The sequence below is a fragment of the Vombatus ursinus genome, unplaced genomic scaffold (assembly GCF_900497805.2).
Source record: "Vombatus ursinus unplaced genomic scaffold, bare-nosed wombat genome assembly UNPS02009205.1, whole genome shotgun sequence".
In the NCBI taxonomy this organism is placed as follows: Eukaryota; Metazoa; Chordata; class Mammalia; order Diprotodontia; family Vombatidae; genus Vombatus; species Vombatus ursinus.
In genome coordinates, this window is record NW_020948983.1 from 18,812,745 (window position 1) to 18,832,760 (window position 20,016).

General features: G+C 37.2%; 1 protein-coding gene across 3 annotated transcripts in view; it reads left to right on the forward strand.

The window, feature by feature from the left end:
- The window catches only part of ARMH3 (armadillo-like helical domain containing 3), a 211,591-nt gene that overhangs the window by 12,833 nt on the left and 178,742 nt on the right, over positions 1-20,016 (forward strand). For all 3 annotated transcript variants that reach the window (XM_027852015.1, XM_027852011.1, XM_027852014.1), the window contains exons 2-6: positions 6,356-6,468; positions 9,623-9,679; positions 9,781-9,927; positions 13,037-13,144; positions 14,823-14,915. In XM_027852015.1, the coding sequence (XP_027707816.1) occupies positions 6,367-6,468; positions 9,623-9,679; positions 9,781-9,927; positions 13,037-13,144; positions 14,823-14,915 (507 nt within the window). In that variant the 5' untranslated portion in view covers positions 6,356-6,366. The remainder of the gene's footprint in view (positions 1-6,355; positions 6,469-9,622; positions 9,680-9,780; positions 9,928-13,036; positions 13,145-14,822; positions 14,916-20,016) is intronic.

Genomic DNA, 20,016 nt, shown 5'->3' on the forward strand with positions numbered 1-20,016 from the left:
ATAATCCTTTCTCACCCCTTAATTTTATTTTCCAGATATCACCCATTCATCTTCTACTCACCCTGTGCCCTCTATCTATCAGTCTATCTTATCTATCAATCTATCTGTACCTATATATTTTTTTTCCCTCCAAATACCCTAGTACTGAGAAAGGTCTCATGAGTTACAAATATTATCTTTCCATCATTCCACCTAGGAATGTAAACAGTTCAACCTTATTAAGTCCCTTATGATTTCTCTTTCCTGTTTACCTCTTCATGCTTTTCTTGAATCTTGTATTTGAAAGTAAAATTTTCTATTCAGCTCTGGTCTTTTCATCAAGAATGCTTGAAACCTCCTCTATTTCACTGAATGTCCATTTTTTCCCCTGAAGGATTATACTCAGTTTTGCTGGGTAGGTGATTCTTGGCTGTAGTCCTATCTCCCTTGACCTCCGGAATATTATATTTCAAACCTTTCAGTCCCTTAATGTAGAAGCTGCTAAATCCAGTGTTACCCTGATTATGTTTCCACAGTATTTGAATTGTTTCTTTCTGGCTGCTTGTAATATTTTCTCCTTGACCTGGGAACTCTGGAATCTGGCTATAGTATTCTTAGAAGTTTGGTTTTGGGGTTCTCTTTTAGGAGGTGATGGGTGAATTCCTTCAATTTCTGTTTTATCCTCTGATTCTAGAATATCAGGGCAGTTTTCCTTGATAATTTCTTGAAAGATCATGTCTAGGCTCTTTTTTTGATCATGGTTTTCAGGTAGTCCAGTGATTTTTAAATTCTCTCTCCTGGATCTGTTTTCCAGGTCAGTTGTTTTTCCAGTGAGATATTTTACATTGTCTTCTATTATTTCATTTTTTTGGTTTTGTTTTACAATGTCTTGATTTCTCATAAAGTCATTAGCTTCCAATTGCTCCATTCTAATTTTTAAGGAAGTATTTTCTTTAGTGAACTTTTGGACTTCCTTTGCCATTTGGTCAATTCTGCTTAAGGCATTCTTCTCCTTGTTGGCTTTTTGAACCTCTTTTGCTTATTTTTTGGCTATTTTTTAAGGTGTTATTTTCTTCAGTATTTTTTTGGGTCTCCTTTATCTAGCTGTTTACTAGTTTTTCATGATGTTCTTGCATCACTCTCATTTCTCTTCCCAATTTTTCCTCTGCTTCTCTTACTTCTCAAAATCCTTTTTGAGCTCTTCCATGGCCTGGGACTGATTCGTGTTTTTCTTGGAGGCTTTGGATGTGGGAGCTTTGACTTTGTTGTATGTTTTGATCTTCTTAGTCACCAAAGAAAGATTCAATGGTCTGACTTTTTTTGCACAGTTTTTTCGTGACCTCAGCCATTTACTTGAGTTTTAGTTTGTTAAGGTAGGGGTCTGCTTCCAGTGTGGAGAATGTACTGTCCCAAGCTTCAGGGGTTTTGTGCAGCTTTTTTCAGAGATACTTCTAGGCACCTATAAGTTTTCAGTTCTTCCAAGGTGGTATGATCAAAGGCGAGGTGTTTACTCCTTTTCTGGCCTGTGCTGTGGTCTATGAGTGACCACAAGCACTCTTCTCTGCCTTGGAACTGGGAGGAGATTTCCTTCTCCACCACCACCACAAGCTCCACCATGCCAGCGCTCCTCCTCACCCCAGGACCCCCCACCCAGGACTGTGAGCCAGATCCAAGCATAAGCAAAGCAAGAGAATCCTGCAATCCCCCTCTGATCAGCAACTCGATTCCCCCTCAGTCTGTGGGCCAGAAGCTCTGGAAGCAGTTGCCACCACTGGGTTACACCAGGACTGGGGCTGGGACCAAGCAGGTCAATGGGTATGTGGGTATGGTCCCTATTGGTATAGATCACAGTCTATCCATGGCTTATCTTGTACATGTTTTTCCATAGATTCTCTACATAGGACCTGCCCAATGTGCTATAGCTTTTTCTCTAGTACTCTTTACATTTTATGGGCAGCCTTTGCTTTCACAACCTGACTGGTCCACTTTTCCAGGACTTTATTCCTTTGTGCCACTTGTTATGTATAGATAATGGTAACATAAATGTTGCAGCTTACTTGTGCCTAACATCCATTTCTCAGATGCCCTTTGGGTCACTAGCAGCTTTGATTATTTTTTTGGAATTTTAATTTTCAGTTCCAAATTATCTCCTTCTGCTCATCCATTCCCTACCCTATTGAGAAGGCAAGAAATATAAAATCCATTACAAATGAAGTCAGGCAAAACAAATTTCCACATTAGATATGTCCTTCCCCCCCTCCAAAAAAAAAAAGACTTCAATTTGTACTGTTAAGTCCGTGGGTTTTCTATCTGGAGGAGCATAGCTGCATAGAATTTTTCATCATGAATTTTTTGGAAGTGTGATGGGTCGTTGTGTTGATCAGAGTTACTAAGTCTTTCACAGTTGATTATCTTTATAATATTGTTATTACAAGTCACTTAACCCCAATTGCCTTGCCAAAAAAAAATAATATTATTATTACTGTGTAAATCGTTCTCTTGGTTCTGCTCACTTCATTTTGTATCAGTTCATATAAGTCTTCCCAGGTTTTTCTTTCACAGTAGTATTCCATTACATTCATATATCACAGTTTGTTCAGCCATTCCCTAATTGATGGACATCCTCTCAGTTTCCAGTTCTTTACTACTGCAAAAAGAGCTGCTATAGGGGGCAGCTAGGTGGCGCAGTGGATAGAGCACCACCCCTGGATTCAGAAGGACCTGAGTTCAAATCTGGCCTCAGACACATAGCACTTACTAGCTGTGTGACCTTGGGCAAGTCACTTAACCCCATTGCCTAGCCAAAAAAAGAGCTGCTATAAATATTTTTGTATGGGTCATTTTCCTCTTTTTTTGATCTCTGGAGTATAGACCTAGTAGTGACATTTCTGGGTCAAAGGGTTTAATTACTTTTTTGGGCATAGTTCCAAATTACTCTGCAGAATGGTTGGACTAGTTCATAACTCTATCAGTAGTACATTAGTGTACCTATTTTCTCACATCCCCTCCAGCATTTGTCATTTTCCTTTTCTATCATCTTAGCCAATCTGATGGGTGTGAGGTAGTATCTCAGAGTTGTTTTAATTTGCATTTCTCTGATTATTGGTGATTTTGATTAATTTTTCATATGGCTGTTGGAAGCTTGGATTTCTTCCTTTGAAAACTACCCGTTCATATGCTTTGACCTTTTATCATTTGGGGATTGGTTCTTATTTTTGTAAATTTGACTCAGTTCCTTATATATTTGAGAAATGAGATCTTTATCAGAGAAACTTGCTGCAAAGATTTCCCCTCTAGTTTCCTGCTTTTCTTCTAATTTTTGCTACATTGTTTTTGTTAGTACAAAATCTTTTAATTTCATATAATCAAAATGATCCATTTTGCCTCCTTTGAACCTTTCTATCTCTTGTTTTGTCATAAATGTTTCCCCTGTGAATAAATCTGATGGGTAATTTCTTCCCTGTTCCACTAATTTGTTTATGATCTCACCCTTTATGTCTAAATCTTGTATCTATTTTGAACTTACCTTGGTATAAGGTATGAGATGTTGGTCTCTGCCTAGTTTTTGCCATACTACTTTCCAGTTTTCCCAACAGTTTTTGTCAGTGAATTCTGGCCTCAGTAGCTGGGATCTTTGGGTTTATCAAACACTAGGTTACTGTGTCAATTTGTTTCTGTATATTGCATACCTAATTGTTCCATTGATCAACTTATTTATTTCTTGCCTAGTACCAAATTGTTTTTGATGATTATAGCTTTGTAGTATAACTTGAGATTTTGGCGAGGCCCTCTTCGTCCTTCCCTGCATTTTTTTAATTGATTCCTTTCGTATTCTTGACCTTTTGTTCCTCCAGATGAATTCTGTGATTACCTTTTTCTAGCTCTATAAAGTAATTCTTAGGTAGTTTGGCTGGTATGGCACTGAATAAGTAAATTAATTTGGGCAATATTATAATTTTTATTATGTTGTCTTGGTCTCCCCATGGGCAATTCATATTTCTCCAGATCTGTCTTTATTTCTTTGAAGAATGTTTTGTAGTTGTGTTCATAGAATTCCTGTGTGTATTTTGGCAGGTACATTTCCAAGTGTTTTATATTGTGTGTAGTTTTTTAAATGGAATTTCTCCATCTCTTTCTGCTGAATTTTGTTGGTAGTATACAGACATGTTGATGATTTATATAGATTTATTTTATCTACTGCTTTTTTGCTGAACTTGTTTCAGTTAGTTTTTCAGTTGACTCTACAGGGTCTCTAAGTAAACCACTACATTATCTGCAAAAGTGATAATCTTTGCCTGTACTTATTCCTTTAATTTCTTTTTCTTGTCTTGTTATAATTAGCATTTCTAGTATAATATTGAATAGTAATGGTGATAATGGACATCTTTGCTTCATTCCTGGTCTTATTGGGAAGGCTTCTAGCTTACCATTATAGGTTATGGCGCTTCTTGCTTTTAGATTGATACACTACTTGTCATTTTAAGGAAAGCTCTGTTTATTCTTGTGTTTCTAGTGTTTTGTTTTGTTTTTTTCATCAGGAATGGGTCTTGTATTTGCTTTGTTTTAAGCTTGATCTTCACAACAGCCCCTTGAGATGGTGGTTTATTGTTCTTGATTTGTTGATGACAAAGTTGAGTCTTAGAGAAGCTAAGTGACTTGCCTATTGTCACACAGACAGTGAGTGTCAGAGGTAAGACTTGAACCTGGAACTTTTCTACAGATCTGTTGATGTTTCCATTATACCAGGGGCTCTTAACTTAGGGTCTGTGATTTAATAACCATATTTCAATTTAATTGGCTTCCTTTGTAATCTTATGTATTTTTTTGGTATGCATTTAAATGCATTACTCTGAGATATGGTCCATAGGCTTCATAAGACTGCCAGAGGGGTTCAGGACACAAAAAAGGTTAAGAACCCATGCACTATCCCATAGCCCCCCTTTTTTTCCCACAATTTAATTTTTTTTTTTGGGGGGTAGGCAGTCAGGATTAAGTGTCTTGCCCAGGGTCACACAGCTAGCAAGTGTCAAGTGTCTGAGGCTGGATTTGAACTCAGGTCCTCCTGACTCCAGGGCCAGTGCACTATCCACTGGATTTAAACTCAAGTCCTCCTGACTCCAGGGCCAGTGCTACCTAGCTGCCCCTCTCATAGCCCTTTGGAGAATTAGAATTATCTTGGACTTTGGAGAAAATATGCCTTTGGAGAGCAAAATAGTATTTTCCAATAAGAAGTACTTTGTCACTGGGTAAATAGATATTATGTAATTGGGGCTTGGGAATTGAGAAAGGAACTGTAAACTGTAAAATAGGGCTAGAAACGTAGGGAGGAGTCTGGGGTTTTATGTATAAACCAGAATGTCCAGAAGGGTGAGAGACAACTAGGGAATTGTTACTCTGAGACACAGTGTGTGAAGTTAGGGGTCTGTGTAACCCCACCAAGAAGTGCTAGGAATTTCGAGATCTTACTTGAAGAAAAACTTCTTTGATATGCACCTCAAGGTTAGGAAGGTAGGGGAAAAATTATTTTGTACATATTCAGAAAACATCTGAAGTCTGGTATACAGCAATTGCATGTTGTATAGATTGATGTACATGCCCATACTTGCATATGCGAATGCATGCAGGAATATGAAAACACACATATACATGCATATATATACACAGATATATGTTCATATATACACAGATATATAAAATATACGTGTGTGTATATCTTCTTAAGTCTTGAAGTAGTGCTAGTCAACAAATTTGGTTGTTACTTTAAAATAACATTTTATTTCTGGATTTTTAACTTCTATCTTCTGCTTAGGATCCCTTCGCAAAGGAATTTCTGAGGATAAAAATGCACTGTGATTTATGAGGTAGTGAAGGTCAAGCACTTTGCAGTGAGATGGACCTACTTCATTTGGGGAAATCAATGTAGCACATCAGTTCATAGCACACTTCCTGCCTTAATGGTTCAGACCCCAATCAATACTTGAAACTTAACTTCAGTTTTGGTTTGTGGGCATTATGCTTTCTACATTCTTCCTCTCACCTCAAAAGCATAGCCTGGTCCATTAGAAATGATGATAGTTACACTCTTCTGCTTGGTTTAAGACCTACTCTCAGCTTCAGCATCTGATATGTAAAATGTGGTGTGTCCCAGGCCAAGTATTGATTTAAATGTCCTCCATTACCCATGCTGGGGAGCATTCCCCTAAATTAGATTTGAGTTGGACATATGCCAAAGTTTGTAGCATGGTTATTTATCATTTAATTGCCTCTCTCTGAAAAATTTCCTCCCTGTTAAGAATATCCCAGTAGGTTGTCTGGCTGTGGACAGGAGCATGTCTAGGCTAGCATTCAATCACTGACCTTGACTTTCCCTTTACAGGCTCTGGAACCATGGCCCAAGTGGAGAAAAGGGGGGGGTTGCTTCGCAAGTCCTCAGCCTCCAAAAAACCACTGAAGGAGAAGGTTGTGCTGATGTATGATGAAATCTTCATGGTGAGGCCTAGAGCTCTGTGTTCAAAAATGGGTTTGACCCCTTTGTTCCCTGCCCAAGAGCGAGTAGTAATTCCCCCTTTACCCTTCTCCTTCCATGGTCCTGTGAAAGAGGATGTTCATCCTGGCAGTTAAACCTTTTGTTTAAGTTCTCTCCTATTAGTGAGAGGAAACATTGTGAAATAGTGGGAGGGGTGAACAAATAAAGAAAAGAATATGGAAGACTAAGGAATCCTCTTTCCTGGATTTTGCTTGGAGAGCCTCATTTACCTGAACTGCATTAGGGAGACATATCCTAAATTCCCTCCTAACTTCAGAAGTTTCATTCATGACCTTTTCAGAGCCTATTATTACCACAGGTAATTTTGCAGGGAAGCTGGCAGAGGACATAAATTAAAGTGGTTACTAATTTGAAAATTAAAAAAAAATCGAATAATAGTCAAAGAATACTGATGTAGTAAAGATGATGGCTTTATTTTCAGGGTACTAGGATGATTTAGGAAAAGGCTGCCATTGTACACTGCTAAGTTACGTAACACCCAGGAGGTCAAGGATTAGAGGTTCATTGAGAGCAAGGATTATGTTTTTATTCTTTGTATTGCCAATACCCAGCACAGTAGTAAGCTCATGATAAATAAATAATAAATAAAAATAAATTCAATAATTGACCCTAAGCATTCTGTACTAACCTTTTTTGCAAAAAGTAAAATGCTAAGAAACCAAACCGATAATAGGAATTTATCTTAAAAGAAACATTAAGTTGCAGGGTTGTGTTCTTGGGGAGTGGAAGTCAGTAGTTTTAGCCCAGTGTCCTAAATCCATGGTAACTATAGTGTAGCACAAACATCAATGAATATTGCTCATGAGTTATTAAGAAAAAGTTGTGTATAGTATGTTCTGTTTACACTAAAGTGGGAGAGTAGTACATTTTAGAAAGATTTTCATCAGAAAGGGTTGAAACAAACAGGAAAAGAAAGTATTAGGGCTAATAGTTTAAAGGGTCAGCCTTCAGGTATTGAGGGAAAGTGTTTATCTAGAATATTTCCCAATTATATAAAGTAACTGATGTATTATTAGAAAATAGATCAGAGATTTCTTTGATGTCTAGAGCTGTTACAGTGCTTCACAGCTTAGGGTTAATAGCCCGAGTATCCCATCCTGACATTTTTTTTTTTAAGGCATTTGGGGTTAAGTGACTTGCCCAAGCTCACACAGCTAGTAAGTGTCAAGTGTTTGGTCTGAGGCCGGAATTGAACTCAGGTCCTCCTGACTTTAGGGCCGTTGCTCTATTCACTGTGCCACCTAGCTGCCCCAAATCTTTTTTTTTTTTTTGCAATTGGAGTTAAGCAACTTGTCCAAGGTCACACAGCTAGTAAGTGTCAAGTCTGAGGCCAGATTTGAACTCAGGTCCTCCTGACTTCAGGGCCAGTGCCCTCTCCACTGTGCCACCTAGCTGCCCTCCTTCCTGACATCTTAAAATATACATTATAAGATGAGATTGGAGTAATTAAGTGGCCTGAGAAAAGGAGGGGCTCTTGTTTTGTTTTTTTAGGCAATTGGGATTAAATGATGTGCCCAGGGTCACACAGCTAGTGTCAAGTGTTTGGTGTGAGGTCGGATTTGAACTCAGGTCCTCCTGACTTCAGGGCCAGTGCTGTATCCACTTCTCTGCCTAGCTGCCCCTAGGGGCTCTTTGTTTCTTGAGAAGGAGACATAGATTTGGAAAACAGAGCATGAAAAGGCTATAAACCCTACAAAATTTAGGATGTGATCATTGACAATAATAAAGACCATAAGTCATCAAGTTAAGTCAATTAAGCATTTCTTAAATGTGTCCTATGCCTTTGGAACCACGTGCTTAGGATACAAAGACAAAAATGAAACAATCATTGCCTTTAAGGAGTTTACATTCTACTGGGAGAAATAATACCTACCCACATAATTAAATACAAAGTATGTGCAAAGTAAATAAAAAGTAATCCAGAGAGGTATCAAGAAATACTTCATGTAGCAGTGAGCCCTAGAGCTGAGGTTTAAAAGGATATAGGCATTCTAAGAGATGAAAAGGGGAGTGCATATTAAAAGGATACCAAAGTTAAATTGCTCTGTCAATTATTCAAAATATAAGTAGACATGAAGACAGAATAAACAGGTACTAGACAACCTTGAAGGCCATTTTTGAGTTGTGAGGTGTACGTAACTGGTTTAATGCAAAATAAGTCTTCTGAGAGAAGAAGGCAGTTACATGGGGTCTCAAGATGGCCAATGCAGGGGATAGGAATCAAAAGGAATCACCCAGAAAGGAGGAAGAGTCACAGCATGTCTGGTCATTTGACACAAGAGTTCATATAAAGCCTTAATGAGAGAGCTTGCAACCCATTTGCCAGTCTTTATTGGTTTTGGAAAAGATGGCCCTATTACTATTTTAGGCCATTAAAAGGGTCTGTTAAGGTAAGGTAATGTAAGTCCAATGGCCAGTGGACTTTCTTGGGTCATTAAAGTCATCCTCACCAGGAAATGATATATCCTTTCTTCTAATTCACACATTTCCCCAGAAGTTTTTGGTTTTCTGGACCTTTGATCAGAATTTCAAATTTTTTAGCAGTAGTTTTCAAACATCCTAATTTTTGAAAGCCAACAGTCAATATTGATAGAAATTTAATAAATAAATAGCATACTAAGGTTAAGCAGAAGCAGAGCACAAATGGAACAGGGCCCAAGTGTAGTGGGAAAAGCTTTGAATTTTGAAGTAGTACAACTGGCTTCTAGTTCTTGCTTTACTACTTTCTAACTCTGTGACTTGGGGCAAGTCACTTAACTTCTGGATATCATTCTTCTCTTCTGTACAATGGGGCTAATACTTACCTGTCCACAAATTTTCTGAGAGAGGGATTGGAGGAAAAAGTCTGAGGAAAACCTTTTCAGTTATTTTTGAACTGTCTGTAGGGAAGACATATTCTTGCACACAGTTCAATTTGAGAAAGAACTTTCCTATACTCTATTAAAATATTTTAGAATGACCAAAAATGTTAAAAGTAGTTAAAAGTTAAAAGCCAGTCTCAAGTTGATATTAACTTTGGATGATTCCCTATGCAACTATACTGTTAATCAAAGGTGTGTGTTTGGGGAGGCTGAACCCTATCTTTGTTTGTTTCAGACAGAGGACCCTAGTAAATGCAGCCCTCGATTCTGGGAGGAGCTTTTCCTCATGAAGGTAAGGCTGGGCTATGCCTTTGCTAATTTCCCTTGTAGCCAAGATGGCCGTCTCAGCTTTGCACAGGAAATACATTCAGATCTTTGCTGTCTTGTTGGCAGGTGAATCTGGACTACCTCGAGGGCAAGTTGGAATCTCTGGATGGAGAAGAACTCATGAAGATCAAAGATAACATTAACTGTTTGTTCCAACACTGTATCCAGGCTTTGGGAGAGGAGCACCCAATTCGAGTTGTCAATGCATTACAGGTATAATGCCGAGGGAAAAAGGATTCTTGTTTAGTAATAAGGGGAAGTGTTACCAATGTGGGGGATTTTATTCAGTCTAGACTCACTTGTGGGCTTGGGGTATTTTAAAAAAATGGTCATGGATATGCCATATTTATCTAGAAATCTTCCTAGTTAAGACAAGTTAATCCTAACAGTAGTATCTTTTTAATCTCTACAATTGGATCTCAAGTTTTAAGGCAGAGCCTCTGACAGAATCCTCAGGTCTGCTTAAGGAATTAAGAGGGGTAAACTGAGGCCCAGAGAGTGGTTCATTGCCCATTCTGAGTGAGTGAGTAATAAAAGCAGACACATTTTAGAGAATTTTCTCTGGTTATCAGTAATTATTTTGTTGCTCCTTTGACCGTGACCCTGAGGGGAGATCCTGTTTCAAGGTGGCAGCAGTCAAGAAGGCCAGAGAAGGAATAGTCAATAAGAGAACAAAGAATTTTATTGGGTTACTTTGGGTGACGTTGCACTTCCTGTAATTGCAGTTGCTCACTTTGTTGGGATGTGTGATAAAGTTCTCACTTCAGCACAAGTAAAGTCATTGAGCTTGCCCCAGTACTATTTGCTTTTATAGAAAAATGACTTTTTAAAAATTTTCTACATATATTTTAAAAAATTAATTTATTTTGATTTATCAACAATCACTTCCATAAGCTTTTGGGTTTTAAATTCCACCCCATCCAGGATGGCACACAATCTGATATAGGCTATACATATACATTCCTATTAAACATATTTTCACATTAGTGATGTTGTAAGGAAGAACTGGAACCAATAGGCAGAACCACCAGAAAGAGGAAACAAAACAAAACAGAAGGAAAAAAATAGCAAATAGTATGCTTCAATCTACATTCAGACTCCATAGTTTTTTCTTTGGATATGGATAGCATTTTCCGTCATGAAACTTTTAGAGATGTCTTAGATCCTTGCATTGCTGAGAAGGGCTGAGTCTATTGATAGTCACCGCACACTATGGCTGTTACGTGTACAACGTTCTCCTGGTTCTGCTCACTTCACTCAGCATCAGTCCATACAAGTCTTTCCAAGTTTTTCTTAAATCCGCCTACTCATCATTTCTTATGGCACAATAGTATTCCATTACATTCATATACTTCATCTTGTTCAGCCATTCCCCAATTGATGGGCACCCTCTCAATTTCTAATTCTTGGTCACCACAAAAAGAGCTGCTATAAATATTTCGGTACATGTGGGTCCTTTTCCTATTTTTATGATCTCTTTGGGATAGAGCCGTAGAAGTGCTATTGCTGGGTCAAAGGGTAGGCACATTTTTATAGCCCTTTGGGCATAGTTCCAAATTGCTCTCCAAAATGGTTGGATCATTTCACAACTCCACCAACAATGCATTAGTGTTTCAATTTTCCCACATCTCCAACATTTATCATTTTCCTGTTTTGTCATGTGGGCCAATCTGATAGGTATGATGTGGTACCTCAGAGTTGTTTTAATTTGCATTTCTCTAATCAATAGTGTTGTAGAACACTTTTTTTTGGTTAGGCAGTGGGGTTAAGTGACTTGCCCAGGGTCACACAGCTAGTAAGTGTTATGTGTCTGAGGCCAGATTTGAACTCAGGTCATCCTGAATCCAGCTATCTACTGTACCACCTAGCTGCCCCTGGAACATTTTTTCATATGACTATAGATGGCTTTAATTTCTTCATCTGAGAACTGCCTGTTCATATCCTTTGACCATTTATCAATTGGGGAATGATTTGTATTCTTATAAATTTGGCTCAGTTTTCTATATATTTCAGAAGTGAGGCCCTTATCAGAGAGACTGGTTGTAAAAATTCTTTCCCCGTTTTCTATTTCCCTCCTAATCTTGGTTGCATTCACTTTGTTTGTGCAAAAAGTTTTCAATTTAATATAATCAAAATTATCCATTTTGCATTTCTTAATGTTCTGTATCTCCTATTTGGTCATAAATTCTTCTGTTCTCCATAAATCTGACAGGTAAACTATTCCTTGCTCTCCCAGTTTGCTTATAATATCAGCCTTTATATCTAAATCATGAATCCATTTTGACTTTATTTTGGTATATAGTGTGAGATTTTGGTCTATGCCTAGTTTCTGCCATACTCTTTTCCAGTTTTCCCAGCAGTTTTTGTCAAATAGTGAGTTCTTATCCCAGAAGCTGGGGTCTTTGGGTTTATCAAATAGTAGATTACTATAGTTACTGACTACTGTGTGAAAAAGAGAATTTATTAAAAATCTTAGTTACTGCTGCTTCTATTGCTATTATTCTTTTTGAGCGTGAATGTTTTTCAAGCTTAGGCTCATGCTGTAATTACATGTAGGACCTGGACTGTTGTAAGAGCTGTAAGCAGGCCTATTTGCCTCCACTCACTTTTCTCTTTACTCTATCTTTTGTACCATTGCTAGGATGATTTTTCTTATGGACAGATTTGTTCATGTCATTCCTTTCCTCAAAATCATTAATGCCTTCACATTGCTTTCCAAGGTAAAGTTCAAATGCCTTTCTCTGTCTTTTCAAGGCTTTCTATTCTCTGGTTCTGGGCTACCTGTCAAGCCTTATTTTTTACTATTCCCTTTTATTCACTCTAAAATTTAGTCAGATTGGGCCACTCTGGGCTGCCAGCCTTCCGAGCTTTTCCATAAATGCTCAGTGCTTTCCCATCTCAGTGACTTTATCAGTTTTCTCCTCCATGAGGCCTTTCCTGATCTTTTTGTTTAGTAACAGCCTTCCCCCTTAGACCTCACATAGGACTTTGTTTTGCAACTCTCTAATTCATTTTTCATGTAACTGTAGTTCACTGTGTGTATTTCTTATCCTCCCTCTGGCCTATAAGCTAAATGAAGACAGGGATTGCCTTTTATTTAAATTTTGAGGCTTTTCCCAGTGCCTAGCAGAATGCTTTACATGGAGTAGGTGCTAAATATTTGTTGAATATATGGGGCATGAATTTTTGAGCATGGAAAGTGAAAGTGGAACTAAAAGGTATAAATTCAAATATTTAAGACTGGTAACCTCTGAGAGTGTTAGACATACCTCAGTGACAAGACTGTCTTATTTGGAAACAATTCCTTCTGTTGTCTGTATAGACTCTGTGCGCGCTTATCCGAGGGGTCCATCAGAAGAATAAGTCCACTTCTGGGTTTGACATTATCAACATGCTGATGGGCTTTGACAAGGCAGAGCTCTGCATGAAGGTAAGACTGTTATTACAGATGTGCTTGTAGGCTACTGCTACTGCTCACTAAATAGCTGCACTTGATGGAGACCATCTTTAGACAAATGGGTTAAAAGATTTATAGATGGAACCAACTATGGATGATTTGGAAATTTTTGTTTGCTTTCCAACAAAGAAAGTAGTGATTTATTTGAACAGAGGACATTTTAAAATCCAGAATTTAGCTGAGAATAGTACTTCCCTCAGTTACATGTGTAATTGAGACATTGCTGCTTTAATTTTTGACCTATTAAATCATGTAATTATTATACCACTTCATATTGCTGTGTCTTTCAGTTATGGGATCTTATGGGATGAAATAAAATATTCCTAGTTTGTATTCAGTTGTATCTTTAGTTCCAAACATTAAACAATGTGAAACTTTCTTCATAAAATTCACATTCTACTGCATTTCTCACAAATAGTTTTCACACTTCATTTACAAATTAAATGATTATTGATCATCATATCAACTTTTAAAGATATAATTTCCCATAACTTGTTGTCAGAAAAACTTTATTCCTATTCTTTATGACAAAAATTAGAATACTTAATGTAGTCAGGTAAAAGAAACATTTCATTTACATGAAGCGTAACGTATGTACATGTACAAATAATCCAAGTCCTTGGAATCATATTTTAACATGAGTCTTTTTCCAAGTCATACAGTTATGTTGAGATTTCAGATACTTGATAACAACAGTTTTCATTTATACAGTGCTTAAAGCATTTTGAAATTTCAAAATCACAGTTTTTAAAGTATTTTCCTCACAAAAGTTTTGAAGTGGATAATGTAAGCATTATTGTCTCCATTTCATGTATGAAGAAATTGAGACTCTGAGTGGTTAAGTAACTTGTTCAAGTTCTGATAGCTAGGAAATGGTGGAGCCATGACTTGAACCTGGTTTCCTAGCTCTTATCAAATGCTCTTAGTCTTTTACTTTGCTGCCTCTCTTCTACTTCATCTGAATTCATTAACTTCTCTTTGATTATGTTCTTCTCCATTGTCACTTAGTAATGTGCATTTTTGAGCATTTTGCTTCTTCCTCTATTCCTATACTTGTGGTTGAAGGAGTCTTTCTTTCAATAGTTCGAGTTTCTCTGTAGGGGGCCAGCAAAGGATGAATTCTATTGGGATGGGGACAGAAGGGAAGTACCTGGTGTGAACAAAGGGGAAAAACCATCAGTATTGCTTGTGCCCAGGGTGTGCCAGCATACCAGGCTCTATGCAGACCTGTGGGTGTGAATGAAAGCATCCTGAATTGGTCAGTACATGCAATTGGGAAGAGTTTATGATAGGTCTTAATAAAAAAAAATGTTGCCATTCTTACCTATTTCACTCTGTAATATGGAGAGTTAAGCCTATGCCTATGGGAAGGATCTGCTGTGAATAAATTCACTTGGTAGGCTATTGAATTAATTTCTCTGCACAGCTGTTCTAAAGTTATCTTTCAAATGAGCTTTACTCAGAGGTATCTCTTAACACTGTCTTTTCCTTCCTCCTCATGTGACAGGGTCTGGGGGTGGGGCATTCATTTAATTGTCTAATTGAATGTTGTGAGTTGTTACCATTTGCAGCATGAGCAGAAGCTTGGTAAGGGAGCTATGGGGCATTTGGTGGTTTGCTCTGATTAAGTACATATGAATCTCTTTCCCAGAATTTGATGGAGAGTTTGGATTCCTTGCTTTGTGCAGAAGGTTCTGAAAGTCTGAAGAGTTTATGTCTGAAACTTCTTCTTTGTTTGGTGACTGTAAGTAGCACACCTTGCTTGTTCATCTGTTAAATAGTAATCCATACTCCCGTTAGAGGTAAATATCCTTAAAAACTGAGAATAAAATAAAGAAGGATGAGAGAAAACTGCATTAGATTGGGACTACCATTAGAACTGGGTGTGCAGAAATGGGGTTCTGGGATAAAGACATCCTGGAATTGGATCTTTGGAAAGTGGTATTTTTCAGACTGGGTGGTATATGATGTCACCGTGTGTCACTTTATGTCACTGTAGGGGATTGACTTCCTTGAGTGTTGAGGAAAAGACTCGGATTATTCTTTTTGTTTGTGTGTGTGTGAGGCAATTGGGGTTGAGTGACTTGCCGAGGGTCACACAGCTAATTAGTGTCAAGTGTCTGAGGCTGGGTTTGAACTTAGATTCTTCTGACTCCATAGCCGGAGTTCTATCCACTGCACCACCTAGCTGCCTCTCAAGGGGTCTTTCTAAAAAAGTTCCTTCTGGCATACCATTTTTGCTCATTTTAGCTCCCATTGTTGTAATCTACTGTTTGATAAACCCAAAGATGCCACCTTCTGAGATAAGAACTCACTATTTAATAAAAACTGCTGGAAAACTGGAAAATAGTATGGCAGAAACTAGGCATAGATCAACGTCTTATACCCTTTACCAAGATAAAGTCAGAATGAGTACATAATTTAGATATAAAGCCTGCTACTGTAAGCAAACTAGGAGAGCAAGAAATAGTTTACCTGTCAGATCTATGGAGAAGGGAAGAATTTATGGCCAAATAAGAGATAGAGAACATTATGAAATGTAAAATGGATGATTTTGATTACATTAAATTGAAATGTTTTTGCACAAACAAAGCAAAAATGTAGCCAAGATTAGAAGGGAAGCAAAAAGCTGGGGAACAATTTTACAGCCAGTGTCTTGGATAAAGGCCTCATTTCTAAAATATATAGAGAACTGAGTCAAATTTTTAAGAATACAGGTTATTCCCCAATTGATAAATGGTCAAAGGATATGAATAGGCAGTTCTCAGATGAAGAAATTAAAGCTATCTTTAGTCAGTCATATGAAAAATGCTCTAAATCACTATTGATTAGAGAAATGCAAATTAAAACAACTCTGAGGTACCACATCACACTTATCAGATTGGCTAACATGACAAAACAGGAAAATGATAAATGTTGTGGAAGATTAGGGAAGTTGGAACACTAACGCATTGTTGGTGGAGTTATAAAATGATCCAGCCATTCTGGAGAGCAATTTGGAACTATGTCCAAAGGACTATAAAACTGTGCATACCCTTTGATCCAGCAATACCACTACCAAGTTTGTATCCCAAAGAGATCATTAAAACGGGAAAAGGACCCACATGTACAAAAATATTTATAGCAGCTCTTTTTGTGGTGACCAAGAATTAGAAATTGAGGGGGTGCCCATCAGTTGGGGAATGACTGAACAAATTGTGGTATATGAATGTAATGGAATACTATTGTGCCATAAGAAATGATGAGTAGGCGGATTTAAGAAAAACCTAGAAAGATTTGTGTGGTCTGTTGCTGAGTGAAGTGAGCAGAACCAGGAGAACATTGTACACAGTAACAGCAATATTGTGTGATGACTGACTTTGATAGACTTAGTTCTTCTCAGCAATGCAATGATCTAAGACAATTCCAAGAGACTCATGATGGAAAATGTTGTCCACATCCAGAGAAAGAACTGTGGAGTTTGAATGCAGATTGAAGCATACTATTTTCTATTTTTTGTTATTTTTTGTTTTTTCTTTCTCGTGGTTTTTCCCTTTTGTTCTGATTCTTCTTTCACAACATAACTAATGTGGAAATGTGTTTAATATGATCGTACATGTATAGCTTATATCAGATTGCATGCTGTCTTGAGGAGGGGGAAAATTTAGAACTCAATCTTATAAAAGTGAATGTTGAAAACTAAAAATAAATAAATTTTAAAAATGAAAAAAAAAAGTCATTTGATCCATCCGCCCAAGCTATCATCTACTGTCCCTTCCATAACCATAGTCCTTTGACAAACTATTCTATATTCATTGCCTCCATTTATTCATCTCCCACTCCTCTACCCTTTGCAGTTGATTTCTGACTCTGCTACTCAACTGAAATTACTTTGTCCAAGGTTACCAACAATTCCTTAACTGTTCAATCAGATAGCTTTTTCTCAGTTCTTGTCTTCTGTGATATCTATGCAGCTTTTGACACTGTTGATTGCCCTTTTTATATATTTTCTTATCTCTTAGGAGTTTTTTTAGCTTTTAGAAATGGATATTTATTTAAATTAATTTTTTTAATCAACAAAAAATCTACTTCCCCTTCTCCCCCATTCCGTTGAGAAAAAGTGAAGAACAAAACTACAAACTACAGACTATAGTTACAAACATGTATAGGTAAGCAAAATAAATTTCTGCATTGGCCACATTAAAAAAAAGTCTCAATCTGCGTTCTAAGTGGCTAGTTTGTTTCATTATGAGTCCTGTGGAATCCTGGTTGGACATTGCATTGATGAGAGTTCTTAAGTCTTTGAAAGTTGTTTGTATTTATAACATTTGTATTTATAACATTGTTATTGCATAAAACAGCAGTTCTTGAAGTATTATCCAGGGACTCCTAGGGCACCTGAAATGCTTTCAGAGGATCCTGGGGTCAAAACTCTTTTTATAACAATACTAAAATATTTAAATTTCTAATATGGTAAATGTTGACAGAGTAAAACAAAAAAAAGCTCCTTGGGGGGGGTCTTCAATAATTTTTAAGAGTATTAAGCAGCACAGACCAAAAAGTTTAAGAACTACTGGTATAAACTGTTCTTTTGGTTCTGCTCACTTCGCTATACTTCAGTTCATACAAGTCTTCCCAGGATTTTCCGAAACTAATCCCTTCATTATTTTTTACAGCATGGTAGTATTCCATTACATTCATATACCATAACTTGTACTACCATGGGCAGCTAGGTGGTGCAGTGGATAGAGCACCTGCCCTGGAGTCAGGAGGACCTGAGTTCAAATCCGACCTCAGACACTTGACACTAGCTGTGTGATCTTGAGCAAGTCACTTAACCACATTGCCTACAAAAAACAAAAAGAAATAAACTTGTACTACCATTTCCCAATTGATGGCCATCCCCTCAGTTACTAAGTGTTTGCCATCACAAAAATAGCTGCTACAAATATTTTTATATATCCTTATTTATAATTTGTTTTGTTTAGGATTGATCTCTTCTTTAATCAGTTCTTCCTCTTATTCTTACCTTTTCTTTCTGTTTCTTTCTTGAGGAAATTTATTTCTGTACCCAGCTGGGTGTGTATATTCTTCCCTCCTTTAACTTGTTCACATGAGAGTGAGTTTCAAGTGATACCTGCTTTGCCTATCCCTTCTTTGTGTAGACTTTTGCTTCCATACCCTGATTATGAGATAATTTTTTTCCTTCCTTCATCTATCTTTTCTTCTTCCTAATGTATTACTCTTCCCTTCTCTTAATATCATCAAAGTATAATTGACAGGCCCTCTGTCTAGTTATGTGACTTGTGATGATAATATGGTTTTAGGGGAACATATCTCATTTCCCCACATTAGAATGTTAACAATTAATCCTTGTTTAGTCCCTTATGATTGTTCACTCATGTTCACCTTTTTATGTCCCTTGATATTCATGTTTACACTTCACAGTTTCCATGCCTCTCTAGTCTCTTCCAAGGAATGCTTGGAAGCCCTCTGTTTCCTTAAAGGCTCATTTTTTTTTCATCCTGTAGGATTATACTAAATTTTTCTGGGTAAATTATTCTTGGTTGTAAGTCAATGTCCTTTGACTTCTAGAATATCATATTCCAAACTCTTTTATAATGGTGTCTGCTAAATCATATGTGATCTTGACCGTGGCTCCTTGGTATTTTAATTTTTTCTTTTTGGCTGCTTGTAGCTTTTTTTTCTTTTACCTGGAAGATCTGGATTTTGTCCGTGATGTTTCTGGGGCTTTTCATTTTGATTCAGGCAGTGACAGGTGGATTTTTTCTGTTTCTACTTTGTGTGCTAGTTCTAAGAGATCTAAGCGTTTTTATTTCATGATTTCTTGAAATATGATGTCTAGGCCGTTTTTTAAAAAAAGTTAATTTATTTTTAGTTTTTAACAATAGGCCCTTTTTTTGATTATGGTTTTCAGATAGTCCATTGATTCTTAAATTATTTCTTCTTGATCTATTTTCTAGGTCAGTTGTTTTTGTTATGATATCTTTAATTTTCTTCTATTTTTTCAGGCTTTTTACTTTGTTTTAATATTTCTTGTTGACTCTGGAGTCATTATCTTCTGTTTGGTCCATTCCAGTTTTCAATGAGTTTGTTGTTTGCGTAAAGTTGTACTTCTTGTGGCCAAGCTGTTAATCTCTTTTCCAACTCTTTGTTGCATAGTTTTAATTTATTTTCCAATTTTTTTCTCTAGCACTCTAATTCCGTTTATAAAACATTTTTAACACTTTTTCCCCAACTCTTCTTCTCTTCCAAGAATTCTATTTGAACTTGTGTCCAAATTGTGTTTTTCTTTTGATGTTTTGTTTGTAAATGTTTTAGAGTCATTCTTCTTTTTCTGTGTTTGTATCCTGAGCTTCCTTGTCACCATAGTAGTTTTTTATGGTGGGATTCTTCTTTTGTTTGCTCATTCTTGCAGCCTGTTTCCTGATTTTGGACTACATATTATATTGGGTCTAGGTTCTGCCAACTTTTGACCTCTATCTGTCTCTCTGTACCTCACCATTTTGCCATCTTGTACCTCACCAAGGAGTACATGTGTCTGCACCCCTTGTTCTCTCTGTCAGTTTTTCTCTTTGTTGGATTAGCCCCATTTCTGGATTTGCTTCTCTCTGTGTGGCCCTACATGTCTGGTTACTTTTACCTACATGTGTTCCCTCTCTCCACCATTGCTCCCTGGTCCTCTGGACCTTTTGATGCTGAATTCTTCCAGCATTTGGAAAAACGAATCCCAGGAAACTGTTAGGCCCAAACTCTTGTTGGGGGTATGAGGGAAATGAATCCTTCTCAGTTTCTTGAACCTCCAGTTTGCTAATTCCTTTCTTTTGGCATTTGTGCTTCTGAGG